At 46.5% G+C, this 16,767-nt stretch overlaps 1 protein-coding gene across 7 annotated transcripts in view; it reads left to right on the forward strand.

Annotated features, from left to right (window-relative positions):
- Nucleotides 1-16,767, forward strand: part of PBRM1 (polybromo 1) — a 171,101-nt gene that overhangs the window by 58,336 nt on the left and 95,998 nt on the right. For all 7 annotated transcript variants that reach the window (XM_033926217.1, XM_033926219.1, XM_033926220.1 and 4 more), the window contains exons 9-10: nt 819-904; nt 13,731-13,822. In XM_033926217.1, coding sequence (XP_033782108.1) covers nt 819-904; nt 13,731-13,822 — 178 coding nt within the window. The remainder of the gene's footprint in view (nt 1-818; nt 905-13,730; nt 13,823-16,767) is intronic.

A 16,767-nucleotide genomic window follows, 5' to 3' on the forward strand; every position in this document is an offset into this window, starting at 1 on the left:
GATGTGTGGCAGTCTGGTGGCTCGGGCTTTTTTTTGGTGGTCTGAGCGTGTGTTTGATTGAGAGTCTAATGAATGGTGGATCAGGGGGTAGCTATGATTGATATGGGCACTTCTTATCTCTCAGATGCCTTGTATGATCTGTTGCGGGCTTCGACCAAGTCCATAGCTCTCAAGAGTGGCCGCTTGCCTTACCCTGTGGCTCAGTGGTTGGTCAGCAGACATGGCGTCTAAGGCTAAGCTTACGAAATTTCCCTTTCGGGGATCTTCCTTGTTTGGTGAGGATCTGGAAGAGTTGGTTCAGACTTTGACTGACGATGCCCCACCTTCCTGAGGACTTTGTTCGCTTGCTGTTGTAGGGGCTGTTGCTTGGGGCGTTTGTGTGATTTTCGCCATTACTGCCCTGGTCGAAGGGCGGCTTCCTTTCTTTCTACTGGTTCTTCCAGACATCATTTCTTTCAACAGCGTTTGGTTCATCTGGCATAGCTGCCGAGCTGTGGGAATGTTTTGGGTTTTGTTTTGTTTTTAAGTTTCCTTAATCTATTAGTTTTATTAGTTCTGCTTGGCTATTCATCAGACTGGTTGTACTTGGGACTGCACAACCCACTTATAGTATAGCCAAAAGTTTGTGTCTCAGTCTCCACCTGCTAGTCAGGATAAGCTATTACCCATCAGTTGCTGTGCTGGTCTGGAGAGACTAAAAGAAAGAATATTAGCAGGTAAGAACCTAATTTCTTCTTAATGGGGATAAAAGTACCTTTTCAATTAAGAATTGATTTTGGAACACATTTATATAGGAAATTTTTCATTTTCATTAACAGGATGCAACAACAATTAAAAAACTTTTTACCTTGAAAAAATCTGAAGTTGATCATTCAGAGTTCACTAAGTCAAGCCTCCGGATCAGGTATTATGCTTAGAAATCTGTGATGTTGCTTATTTTATCCTTTTGTGCTCTAATTATATGATGTACATATTATAGATTCCTGTTGCATGAAGACATGATTAACCATGAGGAGTCATTCAAAATCTATATTCAAATTGTAAATTTTTGGTCTTCTATATAAGAGAGAATTAAAGATGAAATCAAATACTGTATATTGAAACAGTGGCTGGGTATATTGAAACAGTGGCCAAGGGTATGAGGGACATCATAGTGAGGGGAAAAAAAGCTTCCTTACCTTCCTCACCAGATCAGTCCAGAACTTGTGTTTGTTGGCTATCAGGTGGAGATGGAAAAACACAGAAATGTGCTCTGCCCTATAAGAATACTGTGCAGGTCCAGCACCTCAGTATTTCTCTATCTCCAGTAGGGTCAAGGTAGCCTACAGAGCAACTACTGGAGCACAGATTGAGGCCTGCTGCTGAACCAGTTGAGCATGGGGGGGGGGAGTTGGTGTCTGTGAAATCCTTAGGGGGCATACTAGGAGGTCTCTGGGCCCCTCTCCTTCCCCCATTACCTTCCCTCCCTCTTCTCTCCTTCTTTCTGTTGCTGAAAGAAAAGAAATAAAAAGAAAAGATAAAAGACAACAACAAATCTATTTCTCTAGATAAGTGTTTTATGAGGGAATAGATGGCGTAGGGAAGGAAGAGTTTTGGCTTTGGGCAAAGAAAGCAGCTATAGTAAATAAGCTCCATTCTTCACTAACCCAATACAGTATAACCTCGTTATAACTGACTTCAAGGGACCTGGAAAAACAGTCTGTTATAACCAAACAAAACTACAGCTCAAAACAGCTCTGTGGACCAAATTGGTTGTCTGTCATATCTGAAAGTCCGTTATATGTGAGTACGCTATATGCGATGATTTTCTGTATGTTTATAAAGGCGCACGGTCGGGACCAGTGGACCTCATCAGCTATAGGCGAAATTCCGTTATAAGCGAGTCCATTGTAATGGGATTATACTATACTCCCAGGAAGCACCTATATGAAGGGAAGGGAGAACGAGAGGGCACTCTCTAAAGTTGAAAGGGGATAGATTCTGTCCAAACATAAGGAAGTTCTTCTTCACCCAGAGAGTGGTAGAAAATTGGAACACTCTTCCAGAGTCGGTTGTAGGAGATAACATCTGCCAGGGATTCAAGACAAAGTTGAACAAGTTCCTGCTCAACCGGAAAGTATAACGGCTCATTTAGAGCACTAGTCTTTGGCCTGGGGGCCGCCACGGGAGCGGACTGCTTGGCACGATGGACCACTGGTCTGATCCAGCAGCGGCAATTCTTATGTTCTTATACGAGTTTCTAACGGTCAGCAGTGTTTCCATGTTTGCTGTTTCTTCTGGCAAGGTGGCTGTAGGTTAGGCCTTACAGCCCCAGCAAGTTTCTCCTGCTGGTATTAGGGCAGTGCCTACCAAGTGTTTGTATTGTGGTGCACACCAAGCTACATTGGGACATTGCTTCTCTTGCTGCTCCTGCACATTTTCATTTGCTTTTCCCGAGCAGAGAGAGTTAATAAGAGAAAAGGCTTCACATCCCTTGATGTGCTGTTCACTGATTCTGGAGAATCTTTCTCAGTTGAGTAGTGTGTACTATAGAGCACTCTCAAAAAATATGGGAACGGTAGCCATCTTGTCTTCCCGCTGTTTCTTGGAGAATGTGCTTCAGGAGATGTGACTGCAGGAGATGCCATCTGTTCTCATGGGGCACTGGCTTCGGAAGTGGCAATGCTTCTGGAGGGTTTTTTTCCTTTTCTCCCAACTTTGTTCTTCTGCATCAGGATGCTGAAGCAGGCTAAATCTGTTCAGGATAGATCTATTGGGCACAGTGTGCCCCTGGAAGCTTCTGCTCTAGGTTGCAGCTAGAGTACTTGGATACTTTGGTCTTGGAGTTCTTGCACTCTTCTGTCCCCTCTGACCAGGCACGATTGTTTACCTTTCCATATTTCTTCCTTCAGGAGCCTGTAGAACAGGGGTTTCAAACTAAATCACTGTAAAAACGCTAGAGCAAGCTTGGTCCTTTTTAACGACAGTCACTGAGGCGCAAAATCTATATATACATAAGAACATAAGAACTGCCATCTCCGGATCAGACCCTCGGTCCATCAAGTCCGGCGATCCGCACACGCGGAGGCCCTGCCAGGTGTACACCTGGAGTAATTTATAGTCCACCATATCCTTATATGCCTCTCTTAAGGAGATATGCATCTAGTTTGCTCTTGAAGCCTAGGACGGTCGATTCCGCAATAATCTCCTCTGGGAGGGCATTCCAGGTGTCAACCACTCTCTGAGTGAAGCAGAACTTCCTGACATTAGTCCTGAATCTGTCCCCCCTTAGCTTCATTACATGTCCTCTAGTCCGTGTCAAATTGGACAATGTAAATAATCTTCTCTGCTCTATTTTGTCGATTCCTTTCAGTATTTTGAAGGTCTCGATCATATCCCCACGCAGTCTCCTTTTCTCAAGGGAGAACAATCCTAGTGTTATAAGTCTGTCCTCGTATTCCAGTTTCTTCATACCCTTCACCAGTTTTGTTGCTCGTCTCTGCACCCTCTCCAGCAGTTTTATATCCTTCTTTAGGTAGGGAGACCAATGTTGGACGCAGTATTCCAAGTGTGGTCTGACCATTGCCCTATAAAGCGGCATTATAACTTTCTCCGATCTACTCGAGATTCCTTTCTTTATCATGCCCATCATTCTATTTGCCTTCTTTGCCGCTGCCGCGCATTGTGCCGACGGCTTCAGGGTCCTATCTATCAGTACACCCAGGTCCTTTTCTTGTTCACTCTTCCCCAGAGTTGCACCTGACATTGTATACTCGTATTCCTTATTTTTATTGCCTAAATGCATTACCTTGCATTTCTCCACATTGAACTTCATCTGCCATTTCTCCGCCCATGTTTCTAACCGACACAAGTCGCTCTGGAGTTTCTCTCTATCCTCCTGCGATCTGATCGCCCGGCATAGTTTTGTATCGTCTGCAAACTTGATGATCTCACTGGATGTTCCTTCCTCCAGGTCATTGATATAAATATTAAAAAGGATCGGCCCAAGTACCGAGCCCTGGGGTACACCACTAGTCACTTTCTCCCAGTCGGAGAACTTCCCATTTATGCCCACTCTCTGTTTTCGGTTTTCCAGCCATTTGCCTATCCATCTTTGTATATCCCCCTCTATGCCATGGCTTTGTAGTTTCCTGAGAAGTCTTTCGTGTGGAACTTTGTCGAACGCTTTCTGGAAGTCCAAGTATATTATGTCCACCGGCTTCCCACTATCAATTTGCTCGTTCACGGTCTCAAAAAATTGGAGTAAATTCGTCAAACATGATTTCCCTTTCCTGAATCCATGTTGACTGGGTTTCATCAAGTCGTGTGCGTCCAAGTGCCGGACTATGCAATCCTTGATCAGTGCTTCAACCATCTTGCCGGGGACAGACGTAAGACTCACAGGTCTATAGTTGCCCGGTTCCCCTCTCGGTCCTTTTTTGAAAATTGGGGTGACGTTCGCTATCCTCCAGTCGTCCGGTATCTGTCCAGTTCTGATTGTCAGGTTTGCAATTTTTTGCAATAACTCTCCGATTTCAACGTTCAATTCCTTTAAGACTCTCGGGTGAATTCCATCCGGTCCAGGGGATTTGTCACTTTTAAGTTTGTCGATCTGATAGTATATCTGGTCTAAGTCCACTTCAACTGTGATACCACGTATCAACAAGGGATCCAAGAGGAAAAAGAACTGGCGTGGCTCACTGTAGAGATGAAGGAAATGATCAGACACATAGGAACATAAGCAATGCCTCTGCTGGGTCAGACCTGAGGTCCATCGTGCCCAGCAGGCTGCTCACGCTCATGGAAAAGGTCAAAAACGGACGAAAACTGGAACAAGCACAAACAACATCAATGCAGGTGCCATAGGGCAGTAAAAGGGGCCAAAAGAGACTACGAGGAAAAAATAGCTAAGGAGGTGATGTATCAAGGGGAAAGGAAGCAGTGAGACCATTGGATGACCATAAAATAAAGGGAGCGCTAAAAGAGGACAAAGCAGTCGCCAACAAACTGAACACATTTTTTGCATCTGTATTTACCGAAGAAGATTTACACACTATACCGGAACCCATCAGGCTATATGCTGGAAATGAAGATGGAAAGCTGACAGGATTGACGGTCAGTCTAGAGGAGGTGTGTAGGCAGATTGATAGGCTTAAGAGCAATAAATCCCCGGGACCGGATGGCATCCATCTGAGGGTCATCAAGGAACTGAAAGGGACCATAGCTGAATTGCTTCAGCTAATAGCCAATCTGTCGATCAAATTGGAAAAGATTCCGGAAGACTTGGAAGGTGGCGAATGTTACGCCAATCTTCAAGAAAGGTTTGAGGGGCAATCTGGGAAACTACAGACCGGTGAGTCTTACCTCGGTACCAGGTAAGATGGTAGAGGCGCTGATAAAGGACCGCATCATTGATCACCTTGACGGACACGGGTTGATGAGAACCAGTCAGCATGGTTTTAGCAAAGGCAGGTCATGTTTGACGAACTTGCTGCACTTCTTTGAGGGAGTAAACAGGCAGATAGACAAGGGTGACCCGGTCGACATTGTATATCTGGATTTTCAGGAGGTGTTCGACAAGGTTCAGCATGAATGACTACTTCGGAAAATTGCGAGCCATGGAATTGAGGGTGAAATACTCGTGTGGATTAAAAACTGGTTAGAGCATAGGAAACAGAGAGTGGGGGTAAATGGACAATACTCGGACTGGAAGAGAGTCACCAATGGGATGCCACAGGGCTCGGTGCTTGGACCTGTGCTCTTCAACATCTTTATAATCGATCTGGACATAGGTACGACGAGTGAGGTGATTAAATTTGCGGACGATACAAAGTTATTCAGAGTAGTGAAGACGCAGGGGGATTGCGAAGATCTGCAACGTGACATAATCAGGCTCGAGGAATGGGCATCGACATGGCAAATTAGGTTCAACATGGATAAGTGTAAAGTGATGCATGTAGGTAACAAAAATCTCATGCACGAGTACAGGATGTCCGGGGCGGTACTTGGAGAGACCTCCCAGGAAAGGGACTTGGGAGTTCTGATCGACAAGTCGATGAAGCCGTCTGCACAATACGCGACGGCGGCAAAAAGGGCAAAGAGAATGCTAGGAATGATTAAGAAGGGGATCACGAACAGATCAGAGAGGGTTATCATGCTGTCTCTCTGACATCGTAACGACAGAGGGAATGCTTTGGGATGAAGTGTGGGACGCGAAAGGAGCTGCTGCATGCTACGGCTATGAGGAGGAGGGAGCCAGCCATAAGGTAACACGGGAGGGCATAAAACAACTTATCGGGCCTTGATTTTGACACCTGTGTTCTAGAAGAAGGTGAAATCCAAGTAAAAGATACATATAACACCTCCAGTGTTAAAGCTATTTGACAAGGAGGAATTCCCAGTGATAATTACTAAGTCAGTGGAAGAGTTAAATATTTCTTCTCCCTCAGCTCAAGAGGTCACAGCAATTGGTAATTCCATAAAGGACAAACCTCCCAACCCTGCCATTCGAGCTATGGTTTCTGCCAAGTGGGAGACCCCTGAGGTAGGGGTGAAAGGAGAACCATGGGCAAGTTTTATCCTATTTTCCAGAAGAAAAGGAGAAGTTCAAACAGTCTAGAGTAGATGCCTTAATGACAGCTGTTATCAAGAAGACCATGGAGGGAGACACAGCTCTTAAAAATTCCCAAGAACATAAGATGGAGGCAGCTTTGAAGCAGAGTTCCGATGTTATGGCACTAGGTCTGTAAGCCTTCATCTTTTCCTCCTACATAGCCAGAACCTGTTTACAATGGACCCACAAGAAGAGGATTTAGGACTGGTGCTTTACATCAGTGTTTCTCAACTCGTTCCTGGAGTACCCCCTTGCCTGTCAGGTTTTCAGGATATCCAACAATGAATATATATGAAAGAAATTGGCATATAATAGAGACAGTGTATGCAAATCAAGTTTATGCATATTCATTGTGGATAGCATGAAAACCTGACAGGCAAGGGGGTACTCCAGGACCGAGTTACATGACCCTTTCAGTGGCAGATTGACAACTATTATGGTTGAGGAATTGGTTGGCTGATGTGAACTCCAAGGCTTGCATTAGTAAATTTCCCATTAGAACTAAGTTATTATCCCAGGACAAGCAGGCAGCATATTCTTAACGTATGGGTGACGTCACCGACGGAGCCCCGGTACGGACCTTTTTAACTAGAAAGTTCTAGTTGGCCGCACCGCGCATGCGCGAGTGCCTTCCCGCCCGACGGAGGAGTGCGTGGTCTCCAGTTTCTTCGTTTCCGCGGAGCGAAGAAGACGCATGTGCTTTCAACGGCCGTTGAAAACTCTATTTTTGCCTTCCCGCTCGCGATTTTTGATTCCTTTTTGTTTTAATTTTTTCTTGCCTTTCGACTAAATTTCTAAAAAAAAAAAAAAAAAAACCTCGTGTCTTTTTTCCTTTGTTTTTGCAGCCGGCCCCGGCGGGGCCTGTTGTAATCATCCAAGCCTCCGGGTTTGATTTCGCGGAGGCCGTGTTTCCCTTCATGCCCCCTCAACCGGGCTTCAAGAAGTGCCAGCGGTGTGCACGCCCGATCTCTCTAACTGACCCACACAACTGGTGCCTTCAGTGTTTGGGTCCAGAGCATCGGGCGGACACTTGCACCCGCTGTGCTACCCTAAAGAAACGCACTCTCAAGAACCGGCAAATACAACAAAATATTCTTTTCGGTACCGGTTCTACCATGGATCAGGCCCCGACGTCGACGGCACCGCCGAAATCGGCACCGACCACATCGACGACGCCTGATCTTCCTTCGGGGTCGACATCGCAAGGTAAGCCGGCTAAGAAGCCTCCCACTTCCCTTGAGCGCCCTCCAGTTACCGCGGTGACCCCGGTCCTCCCGGCGTCCCGCCGACCCCGTAAACGCTCCGCTCCGATCTCGGTGAGTGCCTCGTCATCGGCCTCCTCATCGCCGGAGCGTCGAGCAGCACCTGTGGTACCGAAGAAAACTAAAACGGTACCGGTGCCCCCATTGGAGGACCGCATCTCGGCCATCCTCCAGGACAAACTCCAGGAGCAGCTTCAACAGCAACTCAAACAGCTCCTTCCGACCCTACTGGCACCGCTCCTTCCGGTACCGGTCCAGCCCGAGCCTCGCACCACTCCACCGGTGTCCACCCCCTCGGTACCGATGGACACTTCCATGCCGGTCTTATCTGCCCAGCCTGCACTTCAGACTTGCGCTGCAGAGGACCCCTCCCAGCCCCAAGATCGACACCGGTCGTCTCGGGACCGGGATCGGCACCACTCCTCCCAGGACAGGGATCGACGCCGGTCTTCATCTCCCGGCACCGTATCCATGCGATCTGGCAAGTCCCTTTCTAAAACCCGCCATACTGAGCCGGCCATCAGGGATCCAGACTTATGGGAGCAATCCCCACTCGGTACCGAGGAGGACGCCTCTTCTACAGATGAGGAACCCTCCATGGCTGAATCCACCTCCAAACCCGAGCAATCCTCCTTCACTAAATTCCTTCGGGAGATGTCTGCGGCTCTTTCCATACCACTTGAGTCCGACTCCAAGAAGTCCCAGGCCTTTTTAGAAGCCTTGGACTTCGACCAACCTCCCAAGGAATTTCTTAAACTGCCCGTACATGATATCCTACGGGAAACTTTTTATAAAAATTTGGAGAATCCCCTTACTGTTCCAGGTGCCCCTAGAAAACTGGACAGTTTATACCGGGTCATCCCTATTCCGGGATTTGATAAACCCCAATTGCTCCATGAGAGTCTCTTGGTAGAATCCACTCTCAAAAAATCTCAAGGCTCCAGTGTTTATGCCTCCACCCCTCCTGGCAGAGAGGGAAAAACAATGGACAAATTTGGAAAGCGCCTGTACCAGAATGCCATGCTGGCTAACAGAGCCAACAACTACACCTTTCATTTTTCATTTTATATGAAACACCTGGTACAACAACTTTCTGCTTTACAAAAGTATATACCTGAACGCAAGGTCCCACTATTTCAGCAGCAAATTTCCACCCTCCTTCAGCTCAGAAAGTTCATGGTGCGCTCCATTTATGATTCCTTCGAGCTCACTTCCCGAGCTTCTGCTCTGGCAGTAGCCATGCGACGCCTTGCCTGGCTGAGGGTGTCTGATCTTGATGTGAATCACCAAGACCGCCTCGCCAACGCGCCCTGCCTTGGTGATGAACTTTTTGGGGAGTCTCTGGATACCACAACACAAAAACTTTCTGCTCATGAGACTAGATGGGACACCCTCATTAAGCCTAAAAAGAAGACTCCACCTGCACGACCATACAGACCTCAGTCCTCTTACCAACGTCGTTTTTCTGCTAGGCCGCTTAATTCTCCTCAACAACAATCTCGTCGGCCTCGCCAACAACAGCACACTCAGGCTCGATCTCAGTCTCATCAGGCGACCAAGCCTCCCCCTCAGACTAAACCCCCACAGCCCTTTTGACTCCTTTCTCCAGGGCATAGCCAGTCTCCAACCGTCGATGCCTCTTCCTCAACCTATCGGAGGCCGCCTCACCATCTTTCTTCAACGCTGGGAGGCCATCACATCAGACCTGTGGGTTCTCAACATCATCCGTCACGGATACTCACTAAGGTTCCAGACTCTTCCTGTAGACCATCCTCCCGTAGAGTCTGCTTCTCACTCCTCCCAAACTCCGCTCCTCCTCAGGGAGGTCCAATCCCTCCTCCTCCTCAATGCCATCGAAGAAGTTCCTCCAGACCAAAGAGGCCAGGGATTTTACTCCCGCTACTTCCTGGTACCCAAAAAAACGGGAGATCTTTGTCCCATCCTAGACCTCAGGAACCTCAACAAGTGTCTGGTCAAGGAAAAGTTCAAAATGCTCTCCCTTGCCACACTTTATCCTCTTCTATCTCAACACGACTGGCTATGTTCCCTGGACCTCAAGGAGGCCTACACTCACATTCCAATCCATCAGGCTTCACGTCGCTACCTTCGATTCCAGATACAGAATCACCACTATCAGTACAAGGTACTGCCTTTTGGTCTCGCATCATCACCCAGGGTGTTCACCAAATGCCTTATTGTGGTAGCGGCTTTCCTCAGGTCCCACAACCTACAGGTGTTCCCCTACTTGGACGATTGGTTGGTGAAAGCGACTACGTCTCCACTTGTGCTCCAAGCCACTCATCAAACCATCTCTTTCCTCCATCTCTTGGGATTCGAGATCAATTATCCCAAGTCGCATCTGCTTCCCACACAACGCCTTCAGTTCATCGGAGCGGTTCTCGATACCAACCAGATGAGAGCGTTCCTTCCTATCGACCGGCACCGCACCCTACTTCACCTTTGTCGACAGGTGCTCCTCCATCCTTCCATCCCTGCTCGGCAGATGATGGTCCTTCTGGGCCACATGGCCTCGACAGTCCATGTGATTCCTCTGGCGCGACTCCACCTCAGGATACCGCAATGGACCCTTGCCAACCAATGGTCACAGACCACGAATCTTCTTTCTCATCCCGTCTCTGTGACATCGTCTCTTCAGCAATCTCTTCAATGGTGGTTGAACTCCTCAAATCTTTCCAGGGGACTTCTCTTTCATCTGCCCCCCCACTCCATGGTCATCACCACGGATGCTTCCCCCTATGCATGGGGGGCTCACTTGGGCGATCTCCGCACCCAGGGACTTTGGACCCCTCAGGAGCGTCAACATCACATCAACTTCCTGGAGCTCAGAGCCATGTTTTATGCTCTCAAAGCTTTCCAGCATCTCCTCTACCCCCAGGTTCTTCTCCTGTGCACGGACAATCAAGTCGCCATGTACTACATCAACAAGCAAGGCGGCACCGGATCTCGTCCCCTTTGTCAGGAGGCCCTCCGAATCTGGACCTGGGCCACGGCCCACAATCTTTACCTCAAAGCTGTCTATATCCAGGGCGAACAGAACTCCCTGGCCGACAATCTCAGCCGCATCCTTCAACCTCACGAGTGGACGCTGGATCCTCCCACACTCCACTCCATCTTTGCTCGCTGGGGCACCCCGCAGGTGGACCTATTTGCAGCTCCTCACAACCATCAGCTGCCCCAGTTCTGTTCCAGACTCTTCTCTCCGCATCGTCTGGCCCCGGATGCATTCCTGCTCGACTGGACGGATCGGTTCCTCTATGCCTTCCCTCCACTTCCTCTGCTGTTGCGGACCTTGTTCAAACTCCGCAAGGACAGGGCCACCATGATTCTCATCGCCCCTCGGTGGCCCAGACAGCACTGGTTCTCCCTTCTGCTTCAGCTCAGCTCCAGGGAGCCCATTCCTCTTCCTGTATTTCCTACTCTGCTTACTCAGCAGCATCAGTCTCTACTGCATCCCAATCTGTCTTCCCTCCACCTGACAGCTTGGTTTCTCTCGGGCTGACCTCTCCAGAGAACCTATCTCAGCCTGTCCGTCGCATTTTGGATGCCTCCAGGAAACCCGCCACACTCCAATGTTACCAACAGAAGTGGACCCGGTTTTCCTCTTGGTGCCTCCTGCATCATCACAACCCCACCTCATTGGCGGTGGAGACCGTACTGGACTATTTGCTCTCTCTGTCTAATGCTGGCCTCAAGTCCACCTCAATCAGAGTCCACCTCAGTGCCATCACTGCTTTTCATGAGCCTATCCTCGGAAAACCTCTCACGGCTCATCCTCTGGTTTCCCGGTTCATGCGAGGCCTTTTCAATATCAACCCACCTCTACAGCCTCCTCCGGTCATCTGGGACCTCAATGTGGTTTTGTCAGCCCTCATGAAACCTCCCTTTGAGCCTCTTGCTACCACTTCATTCAAACTTCTCACATGGAAGGTGCTTTTCCTCATTGCCATCACCTCTGCCAGGAGGGTCAGTGAGCTGCATGCACTGGTCGCCGATCCACCGTTCACTGTTTTTCACCATGACAAGGTGGTTATGCGCACCCATCCTAAATTCCTCCCCAAGGTGGTTTCAGCCTTTCACCTCAACCAGTCCATTGTGCTGCCTGTCTTCTTCCCAAAACCCCATTCTCATCCTGGGGAACAGGCGTTACACACGCTGGATTGTAAGCGTGCCCTTGCTTACTACCTTGACCGTACCAGGGCTCACCGCTCCTCTCCTCAGCTTTTTCTGACCTTCGATCCTAACCGTCTGGGTCATCCTGTCTCTAAACGAACGCTGTCCAATTGGCTTGCTGCCTGTATTGCGTTCTGTTATGCTCGGACCGGCCTATCACTGGAAGGAGCTGTCACGGCCCATAGGGTCAGAGCTATGGCTGCTTCTGTGGCTTTCCTCCGTTCCACGCCTATTGAGGAAATCTGCAAGGCGGCCACTTGGTCTTCAGTTCACACATTCACTTCTCACTACTGTCTGGATACCTTCTCCAGACGGGATGGACACTTTGGTCAATCTGTGTTACAGAATTTATTTTCCTAATGGCCAACCATCCCTCCTCCCTCTCTGTTAGCTTGGAGGTCACCCATACGTTAAGAATATGCTGCCTGCTTGTCCTGGGATAAAGCACAGTTACTTACCGTAACAGGTGTTATCCAGGGACAGCAGGCAGATATTCTTACGACCCTCCCACCTCCCCGGGTTGGCTTCTTAGCTGGCTTATCTTAACTGGAGACCACGCACTTCTCCGTCGGGCGGGAAGGCACTCGCGCATGCGCGGTGCGGCCAACTAGAACTTTCTAGTTAAAAAGGTCCGTACCGGGGCTCCGTCGGTGACGTCACCCATACGTTAAGAATATCTGCCTGCTGTCCCTGGATAACACCTGTTACGGTAAGTAACTGTGCTTTGTTGAGGAAGAGCTGGAAAAATGGTCAAGCTCCTCAAATACTTCCCGAAGATAAGCTCGTCTTCAAACTGTCTAGTTGACTTCAATTCAGAGATGCTAAAGCCTCCTTCTCCACTGCCAATTCCAGATTTTGTTCCTTTCTTCTAGCTACACCATATGCCTGGAATAAACTACCTGAGTTAGTCTGTCACATCCCTTACCTTGTTTAAAAACAGACTGAAAACCCACATTTTTGATATAGCCTTTAATCCATAACCCTACTCACCACCCTAGCCAGCAGATTAACCATCCCCCCCCAACTGTCTCCCCCATCCTAGCATCCTGTTTGTCTGTTTAGATCAGGGGTCTCAAAGTCCCTCATCCAGTTGGGTTTTCAGGATTTCCCCAATGAATATGCATGAGATCTATGTGCGTGCACTGCTTTCAATGCATATTCATTGGGGAAATCCTGAAAACCCGACTGGATTGTGGCCCTGGAGGAGGGACTTTGAGATCCCTGGTTTAGATAGTCCATGCTCGAAAGAGTTTACAATCTCCTTCATGACTCTATATAGCTCTTCGTACATGTAGTAGCAATGTAGAAATAATAGTAGAAGTTTTCAGTGTTTTAAATAAAAATATTTTGCATAGGCTGTCTGGAACAAAGGCCCCATGTTTTAGCATTCAGAAGCATTGTGGTATTTTTTTAATAATGTTAAAGCCTGTAAAATATGTTGGCTCTCATCCCATTATTTAAACTGTTTCAAAGTTACTTTCAAAATTATCTGTTGAAAACCAAGTATGTTTCTCTCTTTTTAGATATTTATTTTTGGTGCTGAATAGAAATAATAAAGTCATTTTAGAAAGGGCTGCTGAGCAACTTCAGATTTTTTCTCATCTTCAAACTATACCATTAAACCATTAGTTATGATGGATAATACATAATTGGTGAACTGCAGAGTTTTTTGCATTTATGTTTAGGAAAAAAAGATCAGCCCAAGGAGATCGTTTATCTGCCATCACAATGGCATTACAATATGGCTCTGAAAGCGAAGAGGATGCTACTCTAGCAGGTAGGAACTAAAGTTCATATGATTCAAATTGACATTTAGCTCTGTTGCACCTGAATATATTTTGATGCGTTTATTGCAGTGGTTAAGACAAGCTACGTGATACAATACCAAGATATGCTGTTACACAATAGAAATGACTTATGCATTAAGAACCGACCGGAACCTCACCAACCTCTCAGCGAACATATCCACATGTATATCGAACCTTCAATCCTGGGCCCACACTGTGCAGATGAAACTGAACGAATCTAAAACAAAACTTCTCTGGTTCGGCCCAAAATTGGACCAACTGCCCACCTCCATCCCACTGTCCTCTGGCCCCACTCTGCATCTTGAATATTCTACTAAAGTTCTGGGAGTCATCATTGACTCTACACTTTCCTTCAACGACCACCTCAACTCCCTAGTAAAAAAATGTTTCTTCAGCCTTCACATGCTGAGAAAAGTGAGATCCTGTTTCCATCCAAAACACTTTGCCGTCCTTGTCCAATCCGCCATCCTTTCCAGACTGGACTACTGCAACTCTATCTACCTTAACCTAACAAAACAAAATCTTCAAAGACTCCAGCGGATTCAGAATACCGCTGCTAAGCTTATCTTCGCAAAAAGCAAATTCGACCACGTCTCACCGCTTTTATGCAAGCTCCACTGGCTTCCGATTATCTCCAGAGTCTACTTCAAATGTGCCTGCCTCACTTTCAAGATCCTACACGGTATCCTCCCTCCCTTCATTCCTCTTTCTTGGAACTCCTCTAACCCCAATTCTGCCAGATCCACCCAAAAACTGAAACTTTCCTTTCCCTCTCTAAAAGGCGCTTTACTTGTAGGAAAACTAGGTTCTTCCCTCCCTTTCAGAATCACTCAGCTCTGGAACAACCTTACCTCCCCTCTTAGGAATCTGAGCTCCCTCCAACTCTTCCGTAAACATCTGAAAACCTGGTTATTCTCAAAAATATAACTCCTCCTCCCTCTGGTTATTCTAGTCCTCTAAATTTTCTCTTCATTTTGCCTCTTCCCTCCACTGGAGTTCCTTTCTACCCTAACTCTTGTTAACCGTGTCGAGCTTTACGAATGTAGAGATGATGCGGTATACAAACCTAAGGTTTAGATTAGATTAAATTAGATACAGAGTCAGACCGAAATCCATCAAGCCCAGAATCCTGTTCCCAATAGTGGCCAACCCAGATCCCAAGTACCTAGCTAGATCTCAAGTAGTAAAACAGATTTTATGCTGCTTATCCTAGGAATAAGCAGTGGATTTTCCAAAGCCATATCAATAATGGCCTATGAGCTTCTCTTTTTAGGAAATTATCCAAACCTTTTTAAATCCTGCTAAGCTAACTGATTTCACCACGTTCTCTAGCAATGGTTCTAGAGTTTAATTACACGTTGTGTGAAGAAATATTTTTTCCGGTTTGTTTTAAATCTACTACTTAGCTTCAGTTCATGTTCCCTAATCCTAGTATTTTTGGAAAGATGGTGCAATCTCATCTGGAGTATTTCGTTCATTTCTGGTCTCCTTAGCTCAAGAAAGAGATAGTGGCACTAGAAAAGGTTCAAAGAAGAGCGACCAAGATGATAAAGGGGATGGAACTCTTCTCATATGAGGAAAGACTAAAACGGTTAGGGCTCTTCAGATTGGAAAAGAGATGGCTGAGGGGAGATATGATTGAAGTCTTCAAAATCCTGAGTGGAGTAGAATGGGTATGAGTGGATCGATTTTTCACTCCATTAAAAATTACAAAGACTAGTGGACACTTGATGAAGTTATAGGGGGAAATACTTTTTCACTCAGAGAATAGTTGAGTTCTGGAATGCATTGCCATAGGTTGTGGTAAGAGCAGATAGCATAGAAACATAGAATATGACGGCAGAAGAGGGCCGGCGGCCCAACAAGTCTGCCCACTCAAGAACCCTCCCTCCCTGGTGTACCCATCTTTTATGCATAACTCTGTAGCACCCCCACCTGTTTGTCCCATCGACTTTTGAAGTCAAAACAAAAAGATGTTTTTCTGTTTTTTGAAAATGGATTTTTGTGCGTGTTCCATAAAACGTTCAAACTTGGATTTGGGTGTCATATATAATTTTTTTTTGCAGGAACAGTTTGTTTTATTCTGCAACCTATGGTTAAACCCAAATTGTGGATATTGAAACATATTAAAATCTATCTTATGTTGACAAACTATACGTTGACCACATTTAAAATGACCTTTTTCAACCTCCCCTACATTAACTGTATCCAGATAATCTCTTAAATTGTTTCTCCTTTGGTAAGCAAAACGGGATTTATCCTGAAGCGCATGTGGCAAATAGGGCAAAACACATGTGATCTTTGACTTACGATGACCTTGTCTATAATTTAATAGACAGGCATGGGGAAAGCCACTGCGTGCCTTGGATCGATAGCATAGAATGTTGCTAATATTTGGGTTTTTGCCAAGTTCTTGTGATCTGGATTGGCCACTATGAAGATGGGATACTGGGCTTGATGGACCATTGGTCTGACCCAGTAAGGCGATTCTTAAGTTCTTAAAGTATCCTGATTTATAAATTTTTGCTTTGTTAATATACACCAGGATGTGATTTTTGGTCAAAACAATTTTCATCTCGGCAGTGTTTAAAATCCTGATTATTTGAACATAAATGCCGTAGCCTTAAATGCTTCTACTTTATCCAGTGAATCGTCTTTCCCAGCATTTTACCCAGGCTACATCCAGTGATGGTGAATGTACCTTGAGTGCAAAGAACTTTTGTAGAAAGAACTAAAGTACTTAGAAAATCCACCGTTCTTTGTTTGGTTTGAATCCAGTAAACCTGAGATTGCTTTGCCAAATGTACAGTATCTAATTGAACCCTTCAGACCTAAACTTTATAGAGTTACGCTGAAGCTCACGACATCTTAGCTGTAGCAATATTGATAGCCTAGTTAAGGTTGACCTCTCTGA

This window comes from Geotrypetes seraphini, chromosome 17 (assembly GCF_902459505.1).
Source record: "Geotrypetes seraphini chromosome 17, aGeoSer1.1, whole genome shotgun sequence".
NCBI classification, from domain to species: domain Eukaryota; kingdom Metazoa; phylum Chordata; class Amphibia; order Gymnophiona; family Dermophiidae; genus Geotrypetes; species Geotrypetes seraphini.